The 22,970-nt window shown below is 38.6% G+C and overlaps 2 protein-coding genes across 8 annotated transcripts in view; one reads left to right on the top strand and one right to left on the bottom strand.

Moving 5' to 3' along the window:
* ARFIP1 (ADP ribosylation factor interacting protein 1) overlaps positions 1 to 9,047 on the bottom strand; it is a 132,129-nt gene extending 123,082 nt beyond the window's left edge. For 2 of the 4 annotated variants that reach the window (XM_007189421.2, XM_007189423.2), the window contains exon 1: positions 8,796 to 9,047. The gene's annotated coding sequence lies outside the window, so the exon portion shown is untranslated. Of the gene's footprint in view, positions 1 to 8,565; positions 8,648 to 8,795 lie in introns of those variants that run through there. The other 2 variants (XM_007189424.2, XM_007189422.2) reach the window with 2 other exon arrangements.
* A 33-nt stretch (positions 9,048 to 9,080) lies between these two features.
* TIGD4 (tigger transposable element derived 4) lies at positions 9,081 to 20,400 on the top strand. Of its 4 annotated transcripts, XM_057547217.1 has the most exons (3): positions 9,081 to 9,259; positions 17,197 to 17,287; positions 17,460 to 20,400. In XM_057547217.1, the coding sequence occupies exon 3, from the start codon at positions 18,002 to 18,004 to the stop codon at positions 19,538 to 19,540; it is 1,539 nt and encodes a 512-aa protein (XP_057403200.1). In that variant the 5' UTR covers positions 9,081 to 9,259; positions 17,197 to 17,287; positions 17,460 to 18,001; the 3' UTR covers positions 19,541 to 20,400. The 4 variants fall into 4 exon arrangements, with proteins under 4 accessions (XP_057403200.1, XP_057403199.1, XP_057403202.1 ...); XM_057547216.1 differs by lacking the exon at positions 17,197 to 17,287; XM_057547219.1 differs by lacking the exon at positions 17,197 to 17,287 and having other exon boundaries at positions 9,081 to 9,447; positions 17,466 to 20,400.
* The last annotated feature ends 2,570 nt before the right edge of the window (positions 20,401 to 22,970 follow it).

Here is a 22,970-nt window from a genome sequence, read left to right as displayed (position 1 = left end):
ACCTAAGAAGACAGCTTAATAATATAGATAGTTACACAGAAATATTTATAGATATGTGTATATACATGAGTTAGTGTATATTTCCGAGAAGCAACTCCAGCAACAATGAGCACACATGGTGCCCAGATCTTGGTTTCTAATACCATTCTCCAATAAAGGGAACCAGTGCTCCTTGGAGAAATGGCTGATTCTAGGACTGGGGCAGGATTATATACAAGATGAGCCTGGAGTATTTTGTAGTGCTGGAAAGCAAGAACGTGCTTTAAAAAAAAACACCATAACAGAACAACAACAAAAGCTCCAAAGAATATAGGAACCAACTGAAAGAGCTTCCAGTGGCCAAAGCTGGAACAATTTGAGCAATAAAATAAAGTAATACTGGATTATAATGCAAAGTATAAAATAAATAACCATGAGTCAATGCTGATATAAATAAATGATTGAATAAATTAATAAATGGGAGAGAAGAGGCAAATCTCCCTTGCAGAAGAATTCCAAAAAATTTATGTACACACTCCACTGTTACGGAGGTAGAACATAATTCCCCACACATTAAGTGTGCACTTCACATAATGACTTTCTTCTAAAAAGTACAATATGCAAAGGGAGGAGAGGAAAAGTAACTTTACAGATACAAACTTGACAAACACTCTCTTAAGCCAGGTGATCAAGGTTAACATCAACAGTGGTAAGGCATATTGATAGTATTTACTCTTGATATACGATAAGAATGGCACTTTACCTCTGTTGTCTTTCTCCCCAAAACACATTACCCAGTCTAATCATGAGAAAAGAATCAGCCAAATCCCAACTGAGGGACAGTCTACGAAACACCTGACCAGCAATCCTCTAAACTATCAACTTGTCATCAAAAATGAGGAGTCCAAGAAACTGTTAAAACTAAGAGGACACATGATAACCAGGATTTATTCCTGCATAGAATTCTGGTATAGAAAAAGGTCATTAGGAGAAAACTGAGGCAATCTGAACATATGTTATCTAATAATGCATAAATACTGGTTCACGAACTGTGACAAATGTACCATACTAATGTAATATGTTAATAATGTGGGAAACTGGACATGGTGTATATAGGAATCTGTATACTATCTCTACAGTAATTCTGTAAATCTAAAATGATTCTAAAATAAGAGTTTACCATATAATAATCTAAGAATACTGTGCTATATTATTATTTTATAATTATTGTTTTTAATAATTAATATTAATAATATAAATTTATATTATTAAAATACTTCATTCTTTTACATGTATGCTCCCCAATGTTCATTACAGAACTATTTACAATAGCCAGGACATGGAAGCAACCTAAATGCCCATCAACTGATGAATGGATGAAGAAGATGTGGTACATATATACAGTGGAACATTACTCAGCCATAAAAAGGAATGAATTGGGTCATTTGTAGAGACATGGATGGACCTAGAGTCTATCATACAGAGTGAAGTAAGTCAGAAAGTGAAAAACAAATATCGTATATTAACACATGTATGTGGAATCTAGAAAAATGGTACAGATGAACCTATCTGCATGGCAGGAATAGAGATGTAGACGTAGAGAAGGGATGTGTGGACATGGAGGTGGGGAAGGGGGGTGTGGGATGAACTGGGTGATTGGGATTGATATATATACACTACCATGTGTAAAACGGATAGCTAGTGGGAACCTGCTATATAGCGCAGGGAGCTCAGCTCAGTGCTCTGTGGTGACTTAGATGGGCGGGATGGAGGGGGGAGGGGGGTCCAAGAGGGAGGGGATATATGTATACATATAGCTGATTCACTTTGTTGTACAGCAGGAACTGACACAACATTATGAAGCAACTATACCCCAATTTTAAAAAAAAATGTATTTTCATGCACTTGGAAAAAACAGCATAACTGGCAGTTTAACTAATATATTTCTAAATATTTATATTTAAAATCCTATATGGCAAAACTCCATGAACTGAAATCTTTAATACTATCAACTTGGAAATTCAATCAATATTTAGGTGTCAGGCACTGGTCTAGGTCTTTGGGAGTCAATAATGAGCCAAAAAAGAAAATAAGATGGGTCCCTATCTGCATGGATATGGCAGTAGCGGAAGAGAAAGACAATCATACAGTCACACATATAAATGTAAACGGCAACTGTGGAAAACATATGACGTTACTACCTCATCTGGGAGGTCAGGATATTTCCTCAAGAAGCAAAACTTCAGTTGAGGTGTGAAGGATAGCTAAGAGCCAACAAGTGAAATGAAAGAAAAGAAAGAGTGGTAAAGACAGGGAGAAAAGCATGTGCAAAAGCCATGTAATGCAAGGAGCAAGACAAGTACAAAGGGACTAATGAAGGCCAGCATGGGTGAAATGGAGAGTTAAGCAGAACATGATAAAAGATAAGGCTGGACCATTGTTAAGGAGTTTTGTTTTTATCCTAAAAGCAATGAGAAGCCATAAAAAGACTGGGGAAGAGGAGGGAAGAGTGACAATCAGACGTGTGTTTCAAAATAAATCACTGTGCCTTCAGGATGGATACTGGATTAGAGAGGGGTTGAAACAGAAGTCGGTAGGCAAGAATGAAGGCTACTGTAGAAATTTCAGGCAAGATGATGGTAACAAACTAAAGTGGTGGTAGTGGAAATGGGAAGTAGTAGACAGATTTAAGAGATACTTAGAAAGTAAGATTAATAAAACTTGTTGACAGACTAGACGTATAAGGGAGAGGGAGTTATTAAGGATCACTCCTACTGTCCTGGATTTTCCAACTGGAAAAATAATGGAGTCATTCACTGAAATAAAAAGCAAAGAAAGAGGACCAACATTTTGGGGGGGTTTTGGGAGTGAGGGAAAATTCAGTTTAGTTTTATACCTTGTATTTGCGATATCTCTAATATATGCAAGAGAGGTGCCAACTAGAAAGCAAAATATATAGATCTAGAGCTCAGATGAGATAGAAAACACTCATGTCCTTAGAAAAGCTGACATCTTTATTCTAGTAAAGCAGCTAACTACAATTGCCAAATATCTAAGAAAAACGTTAAGACTTCGACCATCTGTATTTAGTTAAAACAAAAAGCTGAGACAGAACGTGGCAGTAATATTTCATCAACTACAACAAAAACTGCTAGGCACCATGCGGAACCCAGAGTTTTAAAAATCTTGTTTCAATAGTATGTTTATTATGTCACTAATCATACAGTATTTTAAAGTTTTAGCAGGGCTGGCCAATGTCCTTGGAAATATTCAATACCTGCACTAGTCAGTAAAGTAGCCACTAGCCACATGTGGCTACTGAGCACTTGATACGTGACTGGTTTGACTGAGGAACTGAATTTTTATCCTATTTTATCTTAACTAATTTAAATAGTCACATGTGGATAGTGGCTACTCTATCGGACAGGAGCAGTTTAGAGCTTCCTTGTATATTTCATCTAATCCCAAACAACCACCTTGTGAATTAACTGAGAGCCAGTGTGGGGGATAGAGGAATTAAAGAAGTAGAAGCTTTCATTCCATCTGCTTATTATATTATTTGAATTTTTATTTCAAGAATATATCTTACTTGTAAAATTTAAAATATTTTTAATTTTAAAATTAATTAAACGCTGTACAGAAAAATTAGGAAATACAGAAAGAGGAAAATGAAAATAATCTGTAAACCTACTTTAAGAAATAATCTATAATTAACATTTAGCCATCTATGAAGAGGATCTACACTTTTAACCCTTTTGTTAGAAGGCGCACCAATGGCCCAAGTTACTCTCTATGAGTTTTATCATATTTCTCTTCTACCCCATCCCAAACACCTTGAGAATCCTATTAGAAAGCTATCATCTCTAGAACTCTACCTCAAGGCTGCCAAAAATAAACACGTAATAGTCCTCTTGCTTATCTCCCTTTCACCACCATTACAACCACCCTCTGCCACCAATGTCATACACTTTAACTGGAACCCAATCTCTACCCCACAATATCATGGAATCATTAGTCACTATAGTGAAAAAGAGTACAAGCTTTGGAGTCAAGCAACTTTATGAGTCTGTGGTTCTCCTTTTACTATTTGGATGATCTTGGACTAATTACTTCTGCTGGTTTCTATACCTGTTTCTTCATTTGTTTATAGAAAATAAGAGTACCTAATACACAGATAGCATCTATAAAGCATAATGCTTAGCCAGAGTAGCACTCGATAAATGACAACTATTACGGACTTCTATGTGCCTGGCGCTGCCCTAGATACTGAAGGGGAGAGCTCTGAAACAAAACAGAATCCCAGCCATCCTAGAGGTTACGTTACACTGGCTTAACCCCCAGGGACTCTTTCCATCTGGGATATGAATTCCTGATCCATCCCTTATTAGATGTGTGACCTTATGCAAAGTACTTCATCTAAGATCTAATTTCTTCATTTCTAACATGGTAATGTTATCTGCTCTTACCTACTTGAGATGGCTGGAGTAAAAATAAAATGAGAATATATGTGAAAATGTTTTGTAAATTATTATATGCTAAATAAACAGAAGGTATTAAAGAGTATCATATTCCTCCTCTCTTGGACAAAGCTTTCCAATCAATATGCCAAGAATGGATTACAGGGACTTCCCTGGTGGGAAGGCAGGGGACACAGGTTCGAGCCCTGGTCCGGGAAGATCCCAATCTTAGTTGTTGCTCCGCGGAAACTAAGATCCCTTAGTTGCCGCGGAGCAACTAAGCCTGTGTGCCACAACTACTGAGCCTGAGCTCTAGAGACCATGAGTCACAACTAGTGAGCCCATGTGCCACAACTACTGAAGCCTGCGCGCCTAGATCCCGTGCTCTGCAACAAGAGAAGCCACTGCAATGAGAAGCCCGCGCACCACAATGAAGTGTAGTCCCCATTCACTGAAACTAGAGAAAGTCCGTGCGCAGCAATGAAAGACCCAGCGCAGCCAAAAATAAAAAAATAAAAAAAAAAAGAATGGATTACAGATGTGCTGAAATATTGACACCCCCTCTCCCTAGCCCCCTCCGCCTACAGCGAGCTGGGGAGTCTGCCGTACAAATAATCATTTTTATGTGTACCATCCATGAGGCAGAAGTTTGGAAACTTTGCTCTAACATACTATGTCATGTCGGCAGACACTGGAGTTGGCCAAATGACTCCCTCCTCTGGATGATTTAGGTCTCACCACCAACTCTGTTATTCTTATGATCCTGCTTCAAAGACAGTGATGTCACAGTTCCCCAAAGGATCAAAAAGGATCAAGCCTGAACATCCAGGAGCTGCTAGTCCAATGCCATCATACATATACAAAAAATGAAACAAAATAAAAACTCTCAGGTGACAATACGGCAAAGATGTTACCATATTTTCACAAAAGATGTGAGCAATTTCCAGCAACATCTGCCTAGAACCATCTTAAGACAAAAGTTTAGAAGTAATGGAAGAGAGGGAAATAAGGGATGGAGGGAAGATGAAAGAGAAAAGAAACAAAGAGAAAAAGAAAATGTAGACTTTTGTCTTGTAGAAAACAGCTGAGAATCCGTAAGAGCTAATCACTGGCTTCCATGACTGCCTAAAGCTAAACTAGAAACTAAAGAGAACAAGATTATTTTCAGGTTCCTTTGTTTTATAATCTTTTTCATACTTCCTAGAACTAATGCTGGTGTATATCTGACTTTTAGACTGTTTTGGTCCCTACGTCATCATCATACATATTCTGTGGGACTACTCTTTCCAATCTGCACATATGTTGTTAGTTTTTCATCCACAGCCATATTATCTTGAATTCCCTATTAAATTTACTCCTTCCTCCATCCTGAATTTATTCCTTACCCCAACCCAAAGTTATCATTCTGGAATGTTTTTATACCTCCAGACTCTTACAATGCCAAGTCTATTACTTAAAACCTTTATTTTCACATTTTCCACTCCTCATATGTCATCATACATACATACAAACACACACACACACCCGACAAACACATACACAGATTTATATCTGCCCTGTGGGAAAACTATCAAATAACACTCCATAGGCCTCCTCCAAATTCATTTCTTTTTGTCATACTTTTTGGTATGATATTCAACCAGGTGTTCAGCTACTGAAGATTAATAAAGGAAAACACCTTCTTTACTTAATGTCTGATAGAAAATCAGGTGAGATAACCCAACACATGCCAATAAAAGATGTAAAGAAAATATGGTAGAAGCAGCCTAGAGTAGTAGTTAAGAGCTCAGTCTGGATTCAGATAACCTAGGTTCAATCCTGGCTTGACCAGCGTAATTCTGAGCAGATTACTTTAGCTTCAGTTAATCATTTAGTTTCAATTTCTTCATCTACAAAAATGAAAAATTTAGCCACTTTATAAGGTTGCTGTGAGGATTAGGTGAGATACTCATATAAAGCACTTAGCATAATGCCTGGCACACAGTAAGCAAACAAATGTTAATTGCTGTTATGGTGTCAGATATAATCAATCTTCTGACTCTGTCATTACCTTAGAAGGAAACTAATTTAGCGTAATTGACTCTTTATAAACTTGTGTTTTCTGCCCCCCAGCGTGAGGATGCTAGACAGCGGGAAAATGATTTTGTGAGCAGGATACACTGGTTACTCCATATGGACTATGATGAGCTGTGCAGGTCTCTTCAAGTTCTAACATTCTATGAAACAGGCGTCCAACATTTTAGAACGTCAACCCTTGATCAATAAACGCTTTACCATCAAATCAGTAAGTTCAAATATGCACTCTCAACTTACATTAAGTTCGGAAGGATACTAACTTAGTCACAAAAGAGAACGATCATTAAATTCCTAACATGGAGGTAATATGGAGGGAAAGGAGATGTCGAGATGAGCAGCAACATGCCAAAGGCTTACAGACCACACCACTGAAACATCATTTGCCCTTCTGAACAAAGCCGAAGCCCAAAGTAGATGCCTCAAGTGAAAAACAAGAAAATGAAAACAAAGTACACTAGAAATTTAAACTTTTACTCTGAACTGTACCCAGTAGGTTGGTGATATTAAATATGTATTAAACAATAATAAATGTATCAATTTGTAAATCCACTGGATCTCCACAACATTGGCCACAAATACTTATCCCTAAAAAGAAACCTCAAAACCACAAATCAGGAACTAAACAAACAGGCAGTCTTACTTCCTTCTCTAGGTCTAGGAAGAAATTTAGAAACACTGAAGTTTTGAAGTAGCTAGAGATTTCATCACTATAAAGCTGGAATCTCTGCATTCTACTCTCCTTGGTGCCCAAACTAGCTATGTACAGTTTGAAAAAGTAGTAGCTCCACAAAAAAAGTTTTCATTAACTTCAAGACACTGTCTAAGGAGTGGCTTTTAATCTACCTGGAGGTTATATATCTCCTTTGAGAATTTGATTAAAAGAATGGACATTCTCCCCAGAAAGGAGAAAATGCACTGAAAACAAAACTGTGCACTTAATTTCAGGGGTGGGGATAAGGAAGTCCCCTGAAAGTCACTGACCACTAGACCACAGTCCCCAAAGGCATGACCCAGGATTAAGGCAAACTAATTTATCAATCTGAAAAGGAATGAAAGTAACTGAGACTGAGATTTTAATCCAGAAAGTAAAACAAGATTAGAAATATTTTGTTTTCTCAGCTAATGAGTGTTAGACGTGGTGGCTGGGAGAGGGTGTTGGTCATGTTGAGCGAGGAAAACAAAAAAACACAGGAATAACAAAAGAAAAGTGGAATTAAAACAGTACTGACATGTAGTCTGTTGCATTCACTCTGAGACAGCAGCAATAAAATGGCCAATTCCTGCAGCCTTAACAAGGAACGATTTAAGGTAACCAATTTTGGTGCACATTCCCATGCCAGTGAAGTTAATTAAATGGCAAATGTGAACACACACCTGTCACACTTGCAGGTGAAAGCACAAGTTTAACCAAAGTCCTGCAAATCTTCCATTTTTTTCCTTAAGAACCGACTTAGAGAAATTATATGCTTTAATCTAGGAGAAAAGGAAGGGAGGGGGCCAGAAATCCTCAAACGGGGTGGCTAAAGGATCTGCAGGAAGTGTAAACTACGAACCTTTTGAGATCAAAGGGCTCAAGAGGGAGATGAGAATAAAACAAAGGAAGTAATAATAAAATAAAGTAAAAGGGAAAAGCGTCTAGAAACTGTTCTTAAAACAAAACAAAAACCTCTTTCCTTTTTCCTAGACACGTAAACAGTAGTAACTTGGCAAAGAGGAACGGACGAGACGACGACACAACTTCCTTCCCAAACTCCAGCATTCCTTGGACGTCCTCGCAAGCAGTCAGGCTTGGGACATTTCACAGGCAAGGCTCCTCCCTGCACCACTGCCCGAGGAACCTCTCGCCGGGACTATCGCTATCTCCCTTCCTCTCACTGCGGGAGAGGAGAAATAGGGGATGCAGGGAAAGAAGAAGAGCAATAAAGGCTGGACACCAAACCTGAAGGTGGCCCGCTCCGAGACTTAGTCGAGAAAGACCTGGATCCTGCAACCCCTTTCCCCACTCAATACATGCAAAACCGGGAGGGTGCCGCCCTGGGAGGGCCAGTCCTACCTCTTCACCCGGCTGTTTCGGGGGCACACTCAGGGGGACGGGAGGAACGAAGGGGCAGAAACCCAAGGCCGAATGCCTGGGCAGAGAGAGATGGCACACACAGACTAAGGACATAAGTGCCCTGTGGAAGTCCGGAACTGCGAGCCCCAGAGGCAACGTGTCCAGCCCCGCCAACCATCTCCGAGAAGCATTCCCCCGCCTCTTTCCCAGCCGGCCAGCTCCGCCCTCACCTGTCTGCAGGGAAGCCGGCAGCTCGCACGTCGAGGATTATCCCTGCCTCTGCTCTCCGGAGTCGCCTCAGCCCTGGCAAGAAGTGAGAGGAAACGCGACCCGGGCCTTTTCCTTCTTCCTCTTCTCCCACGCACCTTGGCTCCTCGGGGGCGGGGAGCAACAGCAGCTGTCACAGCCTCACACTGACCAACCGCCGAGGACACTCAGATCGGCGGCAGCTCCACCAGGCCTACAGCTCCAACACCGAGAGCAGCGGAGCCGGAAGTGAGGGGACCGGAAGTAGCGTTGTCCGTAGCCCTGGACGGCCTCTCTCTCCCTCAGTCTGGCCGGCCCAGCCACGTCTCGATGGTGCCAGCGCGCTTCCCCCGAGGCCCCCTCCGCCCCGCTCCAGGAGGCGGGCCCCGCCCCTCCCGCTGCGGCCCCTAGCAACCACATCCGGGACTCAGCCGGCGCCTTTGCCCGGGTAATTTTCTGGCTGCGGCTAGATCACTGGGGGGTGTGAGCGCGGGTCCAGATGCACCTGCCAGAGCTGGGAGCTTTCCGAAGGGCGCGCCGGCCTGGTCTTGAGTGGTCGGAGGTCCAGGAGCCCTCGGCATCCTTTTCTCACCCACACACCCCAGCCTCACGTATTAGGCGTCCCCCCAACAGACGGTGAGCCGGTGGCGGGAGGGTGGAGGTGGACGTAGCTCACCGCCTCGCAATCACAGGAGAGCCAAGCTTCTTTCTCAGCTGCCAGAGAGCACGTAGAAGGTTATTCCAGCCCCGTGGGAGGTGGGAGGGTGGAGGGAATGCGGGGTTTAGGGAGCAGACGGGGTGCGGGCGCCTCACTCTCCTTCCCCAGTGCCTGGAAAGCCACCCTCTGGCCACATCACTCACGCCCACCCGCTTCAGGAAGACCAGACCCCCTCGCCCGGCATCCCTGAGTTCTTATGATTTGCTCTATCTTTGTGATCACCTTCTGCTCTGCTCGCTCGCAGACAGTGGATCCATGATACTGTTCTTTCCTGCTCCTGGTTATCCAGAGAACTGATTTCTGCTTTCTTTGCTCGCCCCGTTACTTAAGTTGATCACTGCCCTGTCTACAGAAGCCGCCGAACAGTCCTTCTCTCAGATCCCTTTGTAGTTTCCTAAGTGGAGGCCCCAATCTGTACTTCGGATATTCTCCCTGCCCCCAGCACCGTATGGCTCTGCAGTGGTGCTAGACAAACCTGAAGCTCAGTTACATACAGTACATACCGGTGATGCAGCCGAGCGCATCTCCCTTCAAGGTTCCGGACTCCGCTTTTACTTTGACAGCCTTGGGTGCTCATTTTCACCACCATTTCACTTGCAGGAATGCCAAAGGTAAAAGTGCACTCCGTGGGACCTACCCCTCTTTAGACCATAATTCTCACCTGCCTTGTCACATTAGTTGACAAGACATTTTTAATGACTAAGTGCCCGAAGGCAGAACTCTGCTTCTGCAAATTTGTAGGGAGTTTCAGCGTAGTGAACGGTACATCCCTGTACAGATAATCTTTCCCATATATGTGGAGAGTAGATACCCGTGACACCACGAATATTTCAAAAGTAAATAACAATATTTATTGTCTGAAATCTCCAGGACACCTTCTCTGACAAAAACTGTAATGAAATCCCAAAACATAAATCTGTGGTTAAAGGGCCCTTATCTTAAATGGGTGAATATATATGCCGATTCATTTAACTTCAGTTCTACAGTTTACTGTGGATTTTCCTGTTCAAAGCCATCCTGTTAGTCTTCTCAATTAAAAGAAAAGGTTTCCAATCTAGAATAATTACTGCTTTTATTATATAGGAACAGAATGGAACTTAGTAGCCCAGTACAAGGGTTAGAGTTTCAGAAGGGTGATTAGGAAGAGTTGCGTGGCAGTGCTCAGTGGTGCTTGAAAGATGTGTATGTAACTGTTTGAGCTGGCTGGTGCTGTAAGTGTTCCTGCTAGCTGTCTCTTGAGTTTCGGGACACTTAACTAAAGTTGTCTATTAGACTGTTAGGCCCAGAGGTATTTCTGATATTAGAAAGGTGGACACTTGCTTTAGTTATTTGTCCTTAGCTGGATAGTTTTCTTCTCAGCTGCTGGTTTTGATAGAGATTCTGATAGAGTTGGAACTGCTTGGAACTAATGCTAACTTCTGCTTGGTGAAGGTGCTGTGAATCACTTTAGGTACTCTTTGGTCCAGTGCAATTCTGGTATTGTGCATTATTAGTCCTTATACATAGTGTTATGCTGTGCAAGGCTATACACAGGATTACTCTTCCTATGACTTCTGCCACCCCAAGAGAAATTAGAAGGTAGGAAAGCTCGAAGGATACACTGGAAACTACTTCAGCTGGCAATGGAAAACAGTGAAAGTCTATGCACATTCTCTGAGAAAAAGGAAGTAGTAGCCATTATTCTTGGGTTTGGGGAAAATTTTTCATACTAACTCAAAGACTATTTTAAACCTAACCTTGCTTAGATGGAGACTTTTTTTTTGGTCTCTCTATCTCTCTATCTCTATCTCCCCCTCTCCCTACAGCTTGGGGAATTCTGCCTGGCCATTCTCCTTAGGAAGAATAGAAGATTACTACTTTTCTTTTAATTGGCATTGTGTTTGGAGAAGTAAGACAAAAAGGGAATAGCTGCCTGTCACATATGCTTATGACATGGGGCTTATCTACTCATTTACCTTTGCACTGCTATTGGCTATTATTCAGCTTTAGAAAAATCAGGTACCATTTATTCACTTGGCTTGTGGGGAATTGTGGCAGCCTATCTTTTATTTATTGACCGGGAAGGAAAGGAGGCAGTGGGTTAAAGGATATTGTTATTTTTCCTTTCTGAGTGAATTAAATATGCATGCAACCTTTTCTCTTTGCTTTAGATGTTGAATCTGTATTCTGCTTATCAATATTATCTCCTTGGAAGAAGAAGGTGCTATTTTTCTTTTCTAGGGGAATTCTGGTAGTGTCACAGTAATTTTATCACTGTTTATTGACAGCTTCCTTTTCATGAAGAGATATTTAGTTACTGATTGCACAGTGTAATTCTCTGGAAATAAACCATTTATTAGAGGGTACTGATTAATGGAACATTTAAACAAGCCCATGAATAGTAGAATGAGTAGAACATAAGAGTAGAAATTGTTTTAACTAAAAGAAAAAAAACCTATTCATAATTCCATTTTCTAGAGTTAACATTCAACATTTTGGTCAGTATCTTTTTTTTCTGTGAATATTTTTTTCTTCATTTATTTAACAGATCGTTATTAAGAACCTACTGTTTCCTGGGCACTAAGCACTGTAGGAATAGCCATGAGCCTTTGCCCTCATGTAACTTTCAGTGTATGTTGTATTTGTTGGCATACAGTTTTGTATTTTGCTTTTTCCACTTAATATATGGAATTTCCATCATATCATTAAATATTCTCCTTCAGTGACTCAATAGTATTTTAGCATATAGATATTCCTTAATTTATTTATCTAATCCTTTTTGTTACACATTTGGATTATTTTTAGTTTTGTCTATAATTATAAAACAACAATATGAGGAACAGTCTCGTGTGGTTGAATTCTTAGATGACTTCCAATGACGTTCACCTTGTATAATTACCTCCTCTGTGAACATGATAGGATATCATTCCTATGATTATATTACATACAAAAGGAATTTTGCAGATGTAATTGAGGTTACTAATCAGTTGACTTTGAGTTACTCAAAATGAAGATAATCTGGGTGGTCCTAAACTGACTACGTGAGCCTTATATTTTATTTTATTTTATTGAAGTATAGTTGATTTACAATATTATATTAGTTTCATATGTACAACATAGTGATTCAATATTTCTATAGATTATACTCCATTTAAAGTTATTACAAAATAATAGCTACATTTCCCTGTGCTGTACAATATATCCTTGTTGATTATTTATTTTATACATAGTAGTTTGTATCTCTTAATCCCATACACCTATCTTGCCCCACCTCCTTTCCCTCTTCTCAGTGGTAGTCACTAGTTTGTTCTCTATATCTGTGAGTCTGTTTCTGTTTTGTTATATACATTCCTTTGTTTTATTTTTTGGATTCCACATAAAAGTGATCTCATAGATTATTTGTCTTTTTCTGTCTGACTTATTTCACAAAGCATAATACCCTCTAGGTCCATCCACATTATTGCAAATGGCAGAATTTCATTCTTTTTTAGGGCTGAGTAATATTCCATTGTATATTTATACCACATCTTTATCCATTCACCTGTTGATGGACACTTAGGTTGCTTCCATATCCTGGCTATTGTAAATAATGCTGCTATCAACATTGGGGTGTGTGTATCTTTTCATATGAATGTTTTTGTTTTCTTCAGATATATATCCAGCACTGGAACTGCTGGGTCATATGATAGCTCTATTTCTAGTTTTCTGAGGAACCTCAATACTGTTTTCCACATTGGTTGCACCAATTTACATTCCCACCAACAGTGTACAAAGGTTCCCTTTTCTCCACATCCTCGCCAACATTTTTTATTATTTTTGATGATAGCCATTCTGACAGGTGTGATGTGATATCTCATTGTGGTTTTAATTTGCATTTCCCTGAGTATTAGTGATGTTGAGCATCTTTTCATGTGCCTGTTGGCCATCTGCGTATCTTCTTTGGAAAAATGTCTAATTAAGTCTTCTGCCTATTTCTAATTGGGTTGTTTGTTTTTTGATATTGAGTTAATGGGCTGTTTATATATTTTGGATATTAACCCCTTCTCGGTCACATCATTTGCAAATATTTCCTCCCATTCAGTAAGTTGTCTTTTCATTCCATGTATGGTTTCCTTTGCTGTCCAAAAGCTTTTAAGTTTAATTAGGTTACATGAAACTTTTAAATAAAGAGGGCCACAGGCAAGTACCTGAGGGAGGCTTCCAAGAGCTGAGAGCAGTCTGCTCACAGCCAACAAAAAGCCCAGGGACCTCAGCCCTACAACCACAGATGTTGAATTCTGCAAATAACCTGAATGAACTTGGAAACAGATTCTCCTCCAGCCTCTAGATAAGAGCCCAGCCTGACTGACATCTTGATTTCTTCCCTGTAAGACCCAAAGCAGAGGACTTAGTTAAGCCCGCCTGGACTTCTGGCTACAGGCTGTAAGATAATAAATGGGTGTTGTTTTAAGCCACTAAATGTGTATTAATTTGTTACACAGCAATAGAAAATGAATATATTCGTAAGCTAGATTATTTTTACATCTACAATTTTTTTGGGTGGGGATGGACTTGCTGGATAAAACTTATGCACATTTTTAAGGTTTTTTTAAAAAAAATTATTTATTTTAATTTATTTATTTTTGGCTGCATTGGGTCTTCGTTGCTGCGCGTGGGCTTTCTCTAGTTGTGGCAAGCAGGGGCTACTCTTCGTATCAGTGCATGGGCTTCTCGTTGCAGTGGCTTCTCTTGTGGTGGAGCACGGGCTCTAGGTGTGCAGACTTCAGTAGCTGTGGCTCACGGGCTCTAGAGCGCAGGCTCAGAAGTTGTGGCGCACGGGCTTAGTTGCTCCGCAGAATGTGGGATCTTCCCGGACCAGGGCTCGAACCCGTGTCCCCTGCATTGGCAGGCAGATTCTTAACCACTGCGCCCCCAGGGAAGCCCCTTTTTTAAGGTTTTTGTACTCTATTGCTAATTTGCCCTCCATAAGCTTTGTACCAATTTATTTAACATAGGCTCCTAGCAACCTGTGTTACTGCATCCTGGCAAACACTAGATACTGCTGTTCTGGTAAATAAAAACAAAAACAAAAAGGTATCTCCTGTTTTGAAGGAAGATTTACATTTCTCTTATTACCAGTAGAACTGACCATTGTTTTCTTTATTTGGAATTCAGTTGGTAAGTCTTTTTTAGTGAATTGCCTGTTCTTAGTCGTTAGTTAGCTTTACTGTTGACATAGAGAAGGTAGTTCCTAACGTGTAGTACAGCATTTCTCTTGTAATATTTTCAAGGGGTAGAATGATTAATTGAGAGAATGATTAATTAATTGAGAGAATGAATATTCTAAGCAATATTAGCTGCTGCTATCACTCCCTGCAAAAAAATATCCCAGCCATTTGTACTGTGGGAGAATGGAAGATGTCAGCTTCATTGATTAGGCAGTATTGGTGCCTTATTCTTTGCTAGGGAAAAAGTTTAGCATGTCTGGTTTGTCATTAGAAGTGTGGTTGTTTCAGGAATAAAGATATATTGCGTCTTACCTTGGAAAATTGTAGCTTTGACTACTGTTCAAGAAGGAAATATATACTGTTAACTTCAGAAAAAAACTATCTTCCTAAATAAACATATCACTATTTTCAGTTTGATCAAGATAATCAGTGATCTCTGATTGTGTATATTACATTGCTTTATTTGGGATGGGGTAAGGGAGAAAATTCAAGTCACTTTTCTGTAATCCTTGTTATTTGAGATGATAGGGTTTATTTCTGACAAATGAAATAAGGCAGAAGGGAAAAAGGAAGGAAAGAAGAGAAGAGGAAGAAAGGAAAGAACAGAAAGAAGAAAGAGATTCCCTCTCTTTTGGAGAGTAGTTTTGCTTGATTTTTCTTAAGAAATTGGTTCTTGCTACCTAAATTTCTGAAGATTGGTTGTCTTCCTAATGAGAGCAAGATATTTTTAATTTTTTATTTTGAAATAATGGTAGATTTATAGGAAATTGCACAAAAATATACAGGGAGGTCCCATATATGAGTAAGATTTTTTTTTTTTTTAGTTGAATGGTCAAATCTTATTTACTTAGAAAGGTCAGACCACCCTAACAGTTGGATATGGAATGGGGTTGCTATTTGTGTCCACAGAATTCATAATGGCTATTCTCCTATGGAGGCCTGATATTGCCTTTTGGGGTGGGGATAGGTTTGGATAGGCATTGGAAATGCTGAGTTGGCTTGGTGCTGGGGGCATAGAATGTGCCCCTGTTAGAGGAGCCACACCATGTAATTCAAGGACACTGTAATACGGTGAAAAGAATGTAGACTTGACATTAGAAAGCCTGGATTCTGGACTGCATTCACCCACATGTATGAGCTGTATGAGCTTTGAAATCCACTTTTACCTCCCTCCTGCGTTGTTTGGAATACAGGAAGTAAAGCAGTTTAGAAACTCACACTCTAGGCTCTCATAATTATTTTTAAGACCTTTTTTTTACAATAACAGCAACAACAAAAACTCCTTTACTGGTTATATTTCCTATAATAAAAATTACTTCTTTGATTTTGATGACAAAGGCAGAGGAATTTTAACAAAGTTTTGTGCAAAAAAAAAATGCATGTGTCATCTTGAAACCTCGGAGGACAGAGAAAAATTAGAGGAATGGAGTGCCCACACTCTCACACGGAAGTAACACGGGTTCATCAAATTAGCTTGTTTCCTTGGCTTGCAGGAGGCCCAAAGCCTGTGGTTTCCAGTAGGGGAGATGCTACCTGGGAAGGTAGAGGCGAGCCCACCTGGGGCCCTGTGACTGTTCTCACAGTACTATTTGGCTTAAGAAGAGCTCTGCTTTCAGTATATGTCTTAAGTGGGATTCTTGCTTCTGTTTGAAGTACGATTTCATTAAATCTCTGAATTTTATAGATTGACACAGCTGAAAGGAACATTAGAGAGAAGACAATGATGATGAGATCATCAAACATTTATTGAACACTCTGTAAGGTGCAAAATACTGTGCTAAGTGCTTTACACCGTCTCACTGAATGTGCAATTACCCCACGAGGTACGTGCTGTAGTTACCCTTATTTTACAAATAAGGGTGCCAAGGCTTCAGCTGGTTAAATAAACTACCCAGGATCACATTAAGTACTAAATGGCAGAGTCACTTGTCAATTCGGGTGTGTCTGGCACCAAAGCCCATCTCCTTACACTATGATAAGCCCTTTATTTTACAGATAAAGAAGTGGAAGTCCTGCGAGGTTAAGACCATGGTCACTCTCCTTCTAACTTTTCATCTAGGTCTTTTTCTGCATTATATCTTCTCAGTAATTTATTTATTCCTATGCATTTTGTCAAGTATTTTTGGCCTTTATGCATCCAGCTAATGTGTCAAATTGATAAAAAGTTACTAGATTTTTAAGCATTTAGATAGAATAAGATTTCGATTTTTAAAATTTGTAATGGAATCCCTTGATTTGATTTTTAGTGAAGCATTTTGTACCAGACTCCTATAAAAGAGGCACTGTCTCCCATGTGCTATTAAAAGTTGGACCTTGTGACCACTGTCTGACTGTGTTTTTCTTTTAGAGAAGTCAGAGGGGACAGTTTGTGACTTCATGGAAAAAATAGCCACCAAAGATCTATCCAGCATCATTTTTAGTTCTTTAATTTTGGTAAGCTCACATTTTCAAAACAGATTAAATTTGTCTGATTTATTTCAGAAGTATATATTACAAAGCATTCAAAGGCAAGTGAGAATTCAAAGGCTCAGAGCAGAGCTAGAGAGCTTTTCACAGAGGCACTATTTAGGAGGTAAGCATTTCTCCTGGAAGCTTTAGTTATTGTATTTTGAGAAATATGTTCCCATTCTTTTCATTATTATTAAAAGCATAACTAATTAATATAAATATTTTTTGATATTCAGTTGACATCATTGTTAAAATTGTTGTTTTTTTGTTTTGTTTTGTTTTTTTAATATTTCAAGAGATAGAGGATATCGTCAAGTCCTAAAAGGGTTCTGCCATTTTCTTCTCCATCCTAAAGAGACTTGGAAATTAATCGGTAACATTTTGCATGAAATTACTGGATGCTTTTCGTCTTATCTCTGAGGCCTTCTGTGGAGAATTAAGAGGAGGTTGAATGCACGCATGGATAAAATGGATCATCTTAAAGGATTGAAGTTCCAAAAATACATCAGCAGGACTGGACAGGTTTGACATAATGAGATTTCTATTTTAGCTTGACTTCCGGAACTCCAAATAAACTATAAACTGAGCTACACAAGGTCCTGGGGAGGAAGTTTCTCTTCTAAAATATTCTAGCTGCAGATAACATTTTTCTTATTCAGATCCTTTGAAGAAATTATTTACTCATCCATTTTCTGAGGAATACGACTATTAGACACTTACCAACTTTTAATATATGAAGTGGAATAGAAAGCAGCAACTTGTATCATACTGGAAAATAAATTTTCATCAAGAAACAGACCCAGAAAGAGAAGACATCTCTACATAAGCACAGGGTGAGATGGCAGAGGCTCCTGTGGATGCCTCAACTCTGCCCGTAACTGTGAAGAAAAAGAAAAGTCTATCCATTGAAGAAAAGATCGACATCATAAATGCAGTAGAAAGTGGTAAGAAAAAAGCAGAGATTGCAGCTGAATATGGAATAAAGAAAAATTCATTGTCTTCTATTATGAAGAATAAAGACAAGGTTCTAGAAGCCTTTGAATCTCTGAGATTTGATCCAAAGAGAAAAAGACTGAGAACTGCTTTTTACACAGATCTGGAAGAGGCACTAATGAGGTGGTATCGAATCGCTCAGTGTCTGAATGTACCAGTTAATGGTCCAATGTTGCGTCTAAAAGCTAATGATTTTGCCCAGAAACTGGGACATAATGATTTTAAGTGCAGCAACGGTTGGCTGGATCGCTTTAAATCCAGGTATGGTTTAGTATTCAGAGCTCAACCTGTAGAAGCTACAGGTGTATCAGTAGACCCTTCAGATGTCTGGCACCAAAACATACTTCCTTATTATTTAAATGATTATCATCCTAAAAATGTTTTTAATGTAAAAGAGACTGGGCTGCTTTATCGAATGTTGCCTACAAATACATTTGCATTTAAAGGAGAAACATGCTCAATTGGCAAGTTATGCAAAGACAGAATAACTCTGGTGGTTGGGACAAACATGGACGGCTCAGAGAAACTTCCTTTGCTTATCATTGGAAAGAACAGAAATCCACATTGTTTCAAAGGCATAAAATCATTGCCTGTATATTATGAAGCTAACAAAATGGCACGGATGACCTCAGTTGTATTTGAACAATGGATGCGGAAGCTTGATGAGAAATTTCAAGCCCAGCAAAGAAGAGTGGTGATTTTTGTTGAATCGTTTCCTGCACATCCAGAGGTAAAAAACCTAAAATCCATTGAGTTAGCATTCTTTCCATCATGTTTATCTTCCAAACTTATAGCTATGAAACAAGGTGTTATTAAAAGCCTTAAAATCAAATATCGACATTGTCTCATTAAGAAATTTTTAAGCTCTGTTGAAGGCAGCAAAGAATTTATGTTTTCCCTGCTAGATGCAGTTGATACATTGCATCTCTGTTGGAGGGCTGTCACCCCAGAGACTATTGTTAAGAGCTATGAAGAGGCAGGATTCAAATCTCAAAAGGGAGAAAGTGACAAGACAAATGCAGAGATGGACACTGGTCTTGATTTGGTTGCCCATGCCCAGGCGGCAGGAGTGGAATTTCCTGAAGGCTTATCCATAGAAGAATATGCTGCCCTGGATGATGATTTAGAGACGTGTGAAGCAGCACCAGGTGGTGATGCTGTGTGGACCAAAGAAAGTAAATCAGATGAAACTGGATTTTATACTTCTGACGAAGAGGATGATGGTGGATCTCTGGGAACAGAACTCCCTTTACCATCAAAAAATGTGGCAATAACCGCTTTAGATACTCTGAAAAGTTTTCTTAGAAGTCAAGATATGAATGATGAGCTTCATAATTCTTTAGCAGACCTTGAAATTTTTATTAACTCTTTATCATCTAAGTAGTTATTTATTGTACAACATCTGACGATAATAGCTTTTTGTAATACATTTTACTATTTAAGGTATGTAAAGGGAAAACACTACTTAAACCTAAAAAATGAAAAACTAGTAATCTGGTTTAATTGCAAATGTCTTTAGTCTGAAGAGCAAAGTCCCCTAGGTAGATTAAATAATGAGTAAGTAAATAAAAAATAGGAATTTCAATTTAGTAAGGTTTTGGGGAGCAGAAAATGAATTTCAGAGGCCTGTACTTGAAACATATGGCATATATGTAAAAAATAAAAAGAACTCTCCAGCTGTTTGATTCATACAGGTTGAATTGGTGATTGCTATTTTCTGTTTTTTCTTAAGTTCAGATCATGTTCTAGGATATTTTAATTTATCTACCTCATCTAAGAAACAAAATATCTATCTATTGGTTAGATATTTAGTTTCATAAACATATATATTCTAACTAAAGTATCGAGTGTTAATTTTAAATTATTTTTCTCATAACTAGCTAATCGTCCCAATAAAAACTATGAAAAATTACTGAAAATAAAATCTGACCCAATTATATATACCGATATGATTAAAAATGTGTCTAACTTTCAAGTTATTTCTATATAAGATCAAATAAAAAACTATGACCTTATCAGATGTTTTTTAATCATCTATAACCAGAAGGTGATATGGGTTCTTCCTAAATATTTGTATGTATATGTGTGTTTAATAGAAAAGTACATTATTGAAATATGTATTAAACTCTTACGATATTTATACTTTAATAAGATTACTCTTAAAAAGTAAATATGAATATACATATGCAGTTACTAAAAAAGAAAATGTCTTATGTAGTTCTTAGATAGTTTTCCGATTTTAAGAGCTGAAACTTTTCATCTGTAATGTTGAATTTTTTTGATTTTACTGAATTTTATTTTCAGGAAAAACTGATTGTTCTTTCAGCATATTTTGATTTTTTTTTTTTCAAATCCAGTGGGTAACTTTTTGGATTAACTTTCTGTTTGGGGAAGTTTTGTTTTCAGGATGTTTTAAAATGTTGTATGAAATTATTTATATTCCATCCATAAAATAGTCTTTAACCAATAGAAAAATATAACAATGTGTCAGACTTTTCTGTTGTTAAATTTTATTTTATTTTTTAAAATTTTTATTTATTTATTTATTTATGGCTGTGTTGGGTTTTCGTTTCTGTGCGAGGGCTTTTTCCAGTTGCGGCAAGTGGGGGCCACTCTTCATCGCGGTGCGCGGGCCTCTCATCATCGCGTCCTCTCTTGTGGAGCACAGGCTCCAGACGCGCAGGCTCAGCAATTGTGGCTCACGGGCCTAGTTGCTCCGCGGCATGTGGGATCTGCCCAGACCAGGGCTCGAACCTGTGTCCCCTGCATTGGCAGGCAGATTCTCAACCACTGTGCCACCAGGGAAGCCCCTAAATTTTAAATACTATGTTTATTTAACTTATTACATCTAATTTACTGTTCCCTTTGAAAAGTATTTTGGAAAAGTATAAAACATTATACAGATGATTTTTATTCTGAATTATCATTAATCTGCCAACACAAGACACATTTGGAAGGAAATATTTATAGAAAGTATTTTTATTTTCCACTGTTGATTTACTTTGGTTTTGAGATTTAGTAACAGTATGCCTTAAAAATATATTAATATTAAGAAAGTTTCTTTTAGAGTGAAATACGGATTATTTAAATTTAATTAAAAGCATTTTTATTAATGATCTGATTTAAAATTTTAAAGTGGTGGAATCATGGACCTAAATCATGGACATTGATCTCTCTTAAGAGCCCCACCTGTAACTAAAGTACTTGGTGTATACTGAGCCCTCAATAAATTTTTTCTCTTTCTTTCTCCACTTCATACCATTTTGATATCAAATATTTTATTTAATCATTCCAGATATTTTATGACATAAGAATTATTATCTGCATTTTTACAGATGAGGATATTAAAACCTGGAAAGATGACTTGGTTAAAATCTCAGGACCAAAACTAAAATGCAGTAGTTCCCTGTCACCTCGTCCTGTGTTCCTCTAACTATATACCACAATACTTCTTTTCTATACTCTATAAAAGAAAATTCTGTTGTTTTTTCCCTTGGGTTTAGGGCCCGGAGGTCAAAGTATTTCAGAAAATACCCTGCCTGGATCTTTGCTGATAGCTGTATTCATTAACATCTCTCCTGAGAACATTGTTGCTAATGAAATACCAGGACCTTTTGATTTGGTAATTCTGTACCACTTTAACACAGAGGTTCCAGTGGAGTTCTAATGAAAATATTTAGAACAACTTTAATATTCCCAAAGTGTTGAAAGTACCTACTCTTTTTCCCTCTGTATGACATCATCCATTTTTTACTTCTGGGGCATAATAAATCTAAAGGTGATAAAATAAGACAAGGCTCCTATAAAGAATAAGCAAAAGATGCCTGCAGATTTAAATTCAAAGATAAACTTTTAAGTTGTTGATGATGTACATGCTTCTGTGCAGTTTACAAGATATATAGATTTAAATCATTCTCAGAACAAAAATTTTAAAAAGTCACTTTTCCTAAGACAGTCAGTACTGCCTGCCTCACTCCTGATTTATCTTCTCTATACACAGTCAATACAAATTTGGGACTAAATGTCACTTGTCTTTTCAAAGAAGAACTTGATTTACAATTCACTTGTTTTTCAATTAAATGTGGCATTATTTTCATTATTCTTCCTTATAAATTCCTACTGTTTCAACAATGTTTTTGCCTGTTTCTACTTCATCAAGCAACGAATCTTGTATTGAATTTGAGACATTGCTTCACTCCACTAGTAAGAGGTTTTGTTCAGGATAAAGTAGGACAATGAGTAAATCAAGGCCTGTGGGTTTCATGTTACTTGCCTGGCTTCTTATTTGGACCTAATATCAAATGTTAAACCTCCCTCTTAGTGTATACAAAGCAGAATAATTGGAAGGGGGAGTAAAGTAGGAGAGGAAGAGTCGAAGGAGAGCTTGCCACACAAACACCTCAGATGTCAAGAGAAGCCCTCTCAATCACTGGCCCAGCAGGGGCATGGTAGAGAGAGGCAGATAGAGGTTTGCCTCTAGGAAAGACGACACCACACATCTGCCCAGAGGTTCAGAGTCCAGTGGTGGGCTGGATCTTTGGGGGTGCTAAAAGCTACTTGGGCTGAGGACAGCATGGTATAAGGCAGCCAGACAGCTACCCTAGCTGCTGAGAGGAGATCCCATGAGAGAAAGGCCTAGGTTAGGGGCCACGATATGCATACAATTAAGTTCTCAGAAAACATTTCATTCGCTGGAATATATTAAATCTGGCCCTAGTTCTATGCTACCTTGCAAAAGACATTTCATTTCTCTGAATCTCAGTTTCCTCCATCCATAAAATGAGACTGACACTTCATTTGAATTTATTTTGAAG

Source organism: Balaenoptera acutorostrata, chromosome 5, assembly GCF_949987535.1.
Source record: "Balaenoptera acutorostrata chromosome 5, mBalAcu1.1, whole genome shotgun sequence".
Classification (NCBI taxonomy): Eukaryota; Metazoa; Chordata; class Mammalia; order Artiodactyla; family Balaenopteridae; genus Balaenoptera; species Balaenoptera acutorostrata.
The sequence above is the reverse complement of the archived record's forward strand: the minus strand, read 5'-3'. Positions and strand labels throughout refer to the sequence as shown.